This window comes from Borostomias antarcticus (assembly GCF_949987555.1).
Source record: "Borostomias antarcticus genome assembly, chromosome: 1".
NCBI classification, from domain to species: Eukaryota; Metazoa; Chordata; class Actinopteri; order Stomiiformes; family Stomiidae; genus Borostomias; species Borostomias antarcticus.
In genome coordinates, this window is record NC_140234.1 from 18,228,133 (window position 1) to 18,233,132 (window position 5,000).

Below are 5,000 nucleotides of genomic sequence, written 5' to 3' on the forward strand. Positions count from 1 at the left end.
GAGAGCGAACAGGGCCATCGGTCTGATCTCCGAGGTCCCGCTTGTGTGACAGGGGAAGACTATCCTCCGACTCGCTCTCTCCCTCTCTTTAAGTGTGCGTGCCTGTACAGTATGTGTGTGTGCGTGTACAGTACGTGCGCGCGCGTGTGTGTGTGTGTGCGGGCGCACGCGCACGATATCTCCGAATCAGATCCATAAAACCCCGGGCTTATCTCTCTCCTCCCCTGGCGGAATGGACTTGTCTGCCCCCTGATGAACAGCTTAATTATAGATATGAAATTAATTCAGTATCTGCGCTCGTGATGCGCGAGTCCAAGGTGAGGCGGCCTCCTGCTGCCACTCCTTCATCACCTCCCCTCCCGGCCTGCTTGTTGACGTAAGTGTGCGCCGCTGTGGGACCCAGTCAAGGCTCCCGCACTGTCGCCCTCCCTCCGTCGACGATCAGCATGCCGTTGTTTGTGTGTCTATAGGGGTTTTCAGATTAACCCATTTATCCCCTGTACTAATGTATAATTATAGTATTATAGTATTAAACAAATTCCTAGTATGTGCAAAACTACCGTGGCTAATGGGCGGATTCTGATTCCGGTGTACGCAGCGGCGAGCGACAGACAGACAGACAGACAGACAGAGCAAGTGTACGAAGGCTCGTTTTTTTTCAGGCCTCCTACACGTGCCCGTATGTTTTTTCACTGTCTATTCATCTGTTTGTCTTCTTCCGTCTGTCTCTCTGCCAGTTCTCCCTCTCTCCCCTCCTCTCTCCCTCTCTCCTTCCCCGGAGGCAGAAGGGTAGATGCAATCTATCTCCGCTAGCAGCTGATGTTGTTGCTGTTGATTCACCCCACGGCAATCACGCGCGAGCAGGAGCCGCCCGGCTTGGCGCGCCGTCGCGTGACTAGGTCTATTATATGTGCGTTTCCCTCTTAGCTTCAGTGGTTACAATCTAAAGGGGCCCTTCTCCCTCTCCGATCCCCAGCCCAAGAGTAAGTGTTGCGTTCCGCGCCCGTTCCTGCCTGTCCGGCTCATGTAAATTGATTTCCTATGTCGGGATTAACGAGCAACCCTACCGATACTGTGCGGCTCCGCTCCCTGATTGGATGCTTCATGTCGGCCGGGCCGATGACCTAACGCAGAGGATACAGCCGTAGCCCCCACTGCCGTCCGCTCTGTAATCAAACAGCTGACTGGAGGACATGGGAAGGTGTGTGTGTATGTGTTTGTGTGTGTCTGTGTGTGTGTGGGGAGGGGGGGCATACTATATGTATGTGTGTGTGTGTGTGTGTGTGTGTGTGGTGACACCACACCATTGTCTGAAGGGCATCCACCGGACCATCCTTCACACGCGGCAGGGAATTAGCCTTTGTCTTGTTGTGCGTGTGCGCGTGCGTGTGTGTGTGTATGTTTGCACACACTCGCCTTATCAAGTGTGCGTCCCATCGATCTCTGTGATAGAATTAGGCCTCGGAGAAATTATGATTTTAATAACTCATCAATTAGAGGGAGCGAGAGTTGCTAGTGTGTGCCGTTTCTCTCACCCCCCCCTCTCTCTCTCTCTCTCTCTGTTTTTCCACCATCCTTCCCTCCCTTCTGTCTCCCCTCCCCGTTTCCATCACCGCTGTTAAGAGGGCCACAGCTCATTTTAGACAGCTTCTAATGCAGCTCGCTAAAGACTCAAGAGTTCCTGACACTGCTAACGACTCCTCTGACACAATAAACTCACTGATTCTCAGCGCGCACTCTTATAATACACACGCACGGCCGTCTCTCTAGCTCTAAACCTCCTCCGTGTGTGTGAATCGGTGCTTGCTGTCATCGGAGACAGAGAGCGTTTTCATACAGCTGATGTACATTTCCACTTGTTGCTGCGTTTGTGATTTAAAGCCCCCGGACCAGAGCTGCATGGAGAATGAGGAGCGCTCAGAACAGCACAGCGGAGACACAAGGCGCCTGAATACGCACACACATATGCATACTCGGACATACACACACACACACACACACACACACACACACACTCATGCACTCTCTCTCTCGCTCTCACACACACACACACACACACACACACTCATGCACTCTCTCTCTCGCTCTCACACACACACACACACACACACACACACGCACACACACACACACACACACACTGTCTGCCTGCCCTGCGTGGTGACAGATAGGAGAGTGAGTGAGAGAGATGGAGTTCAGCAGCAGCCTCATGAATGCACCCATCTGTCCCGTCTAACTGGAGGTTTATGGAGTGGGATGGCACACAGTGCCCGTCTGTCTGGCACGCTGAGACGGACTGGCCGCCAGACCCCTGCTGACTCCTGCCTGGCACTGCCTGCCTGCGCTCATTGGCATCTGCAGAGGCTGTATGCCAGAGATCAGAGCACACACACACACCTACACCCCCCAACAAACACACACACACACACACACATAGTTTCAGAGTATGTTAGTTCATTGTCCTGTATCTTCTGTGTGTGTTGGTATTACAAGCACAGTGACCATGAGTTTCACGTTAATAAACAAATTACGAGCCGAAGAGAATTAAAAAAATAAACATTTTGTGTCTCTCTGCCAGACATTTTGTGCGTGCACATGCGCATGTGTGCCGCACGCACGTGTGTGTGCGTTTGTGCGTGCATGTGTGGAATCAACATTTCGGAGAGATTTATGACCGTGTTCATCACTGCATCACTCATCTTCCATCGTATTCTTTAGTCTGTAGAATGAGGCTCATGTTGTGCTTCCTGTCTAGGAGGAGGGGAAGCGCTACCATCGCTATTGCAACCACAGTGGAGGACCAGGGGCTCCCAAGGTGGAGAGGTAAGACTCGCGCCATGGAACACTGCAGTATATTCAACTCTCTCTCTCTCTCTCTCCTCTCTCTCGTTGTCTCTCTCTCTCCTTCTATGTCTCTCTCCCTCTCTCTCTCTCCCTCCTATCTCTCTCTGGTGTTGGAGAGGTGAGACTCGCGCCATGGAACACTGCAGTATATTCAACTCTCTCTCTCCCCCTCTCTCTCTCTTCTCTCCCTCTCTCTCTGTCTCTCTCTCTCCTTCTATGTCTCTCTCCCTCTCTCTCTCCCTCCTATCTCTCTCTGGTGTTGGAGAGGTGAGACTCACGCCATGGAACAGTGCAGTATATTCAACTCTCTCTCTCTCTCTCTCTCTCTCTTCTCTCTCTCTGTCTCTCTCTCTCCTTCTATGTCTCTCTCCCTCTCTCTCTCCCTCCTATCTCTCTCTGGTGTTGGATAGGTGAGACTCACGCCATGGAACACTGCAATATATTCAACTCTCTCTCTCTCCCCCTCTCTCTCTCTTCTCTCCCTCTCTCTCTGTCTCTCTCTCTCCTTCTATGTCTCTCTCCCTCTCTCTCTCTCCCTCCTATCTCTCTCTGGTGTTGGAGAGGTGAGACTCACGCCATGGAACACTGCAGTATATTCAACTCTCTCTCTCTCTCTCTCTCTCTCTCTCTCTCTCTCTCTACCTCTCTCTCTCCCTCCTATCTCTCTCTGGTGATGGAGAGATGAGACTCACACCATGTAACACTACAGTATACTCAGATCTCTCTCTATCTCTCTCTCTCCCTCCCTCTATCTCTCTCTGTTGTTGGAGAGGTAAGACTCACACAATGCAACACTACAGTATATTAAACTCTCTCTCTTTCTCTCTCTCTCTCTCCCTCTCTCTCTGTTGTTGGAGAGAAGACTCACACCATGCAACAGTACAGTATTCAACTCATGACGTGAAGCGGTTGAGGAATAGAAAAGCAGTTGTTGCAGTCCAACATGACACAATGACAATAATAGTCACATTGTGTTGTATTGTAACTGTGTATTGTTGTCAAACCAGTGTAGTTTCTCTAACGCTTTGTCCTTGTGCGTCCCCCTTCTTAGATGGGAAATGATGAAGGTTAGATGTAGTAGAGAAAGCTCGAGAAAGTCCTTTCCTACATGTAAATAGTGAATGGACTGCACTTATATAGCGCGTTTATCTAAAGCGCTTTGCAATGGCGTCTCATTCACCCATTCACACACACACATATTCACACACTAATGGCGGCAGCCGCTACGCAAGGTGCTAGCCTGCTCATTGGGAGCAATTTGTGGTTCAGTGTCTTGCCCAAGGACTCTTCGACATGTGGACAGGAGGAGGCGGGATTCGAACCGCCGACCCTACGATCATTGGACGACCCGCTCTACTACTGAGCCACAGCCGCCCCACATGTAAAGCGAGGCACTTGGACAGAGGAGCAGAGACGCTCACTGATCCCCCGATTCCTATCTGTTGTTCTGTTGTCATAGGAACCGTGGCCGTAGGGGTGAGGAAGAGGACGACAACAGCCCTCATCGCCGGGAGCAACAGCAGCACTGGGAGGCCAAGGCCATAGTGTAAGTTTCATTTAAACATCTGTATGTGAGAGATGGAGTACTGTGTGTGTGTGTGTGTGTGTGTGTTTTCGTGTGCGCACACCCACTCACACACGCATGCGAGTAATTTCCAGGTTGTGCTGTTGTTGTTGTTTGTGCTTGATGAGATCAATCTTGGTGTGGCCTTAATCCAATTCACCTCTGACAGAGACAGTGTGTCAGAGGTCAGTGACATCTCTATGAACCCGTGTCCTTCCTGGAACGCCCTCTCTGGGGAACACGGGCCTCAGAGCTGCTGCTATACAGCTCTAGCCTCAGGCCCTCCACTCTCTGAACACAAGGGAGAAGGGAGGGAGGGAGGTGGAGAGGGAGGGAGAGAGGGAGGGAGAGGCAGAGAAGGAGGGAGAGAGGAGGATAAAAGGAGAGAGAGGTGGAGAGGGAGGGAGCGAGGTGGAGAGGGAGGGAGAGAGGTGCAGTGGGAGGGAGAGAGGTGGAGAAAGAGGGAGAGAGAGGGACAGATGGAGAGGGAGGGAGAGAGATGGAGAGAGGTGAAGAAGGAGGAAGAGAGGTGGAGACGAAGGGAGAGAGTTGAAGGAGGGAGAGAGGTGGAGAAGGAGTGAGAGGCAGGGAG

The 5,000-nt window shown here is 51.6% G+C and overlaps 1 protein-coding gene across 1 annotated transcript in view; it reads left to right on the plus strand.

The window, feature by feature from the left end:
• schip1 (schwannomin interacting protein 1) overlaps positions 1 to 5,000 on the plus strand; it is a gene marked incomplete at both ends in the record, with an annotated part of 241,689 nt that overhangs the window by 5,189 nt on the left and 231,500 nt on the right. The window contains 2 exons of the mRNA XM_084439623.1: positions 2,756 to 2,823; positions 4,304 to 4,390. Coding sequence (XP_084295749.1) covers positions 2,756 to 2,823; positions 4,304 to 4,390 — 155 coding nt within the window. The remainder of the gene's footprint in view (positions 1 to 2,755; positions 2,824 to 4,303; positions 4,391 to 5,000) is intronic.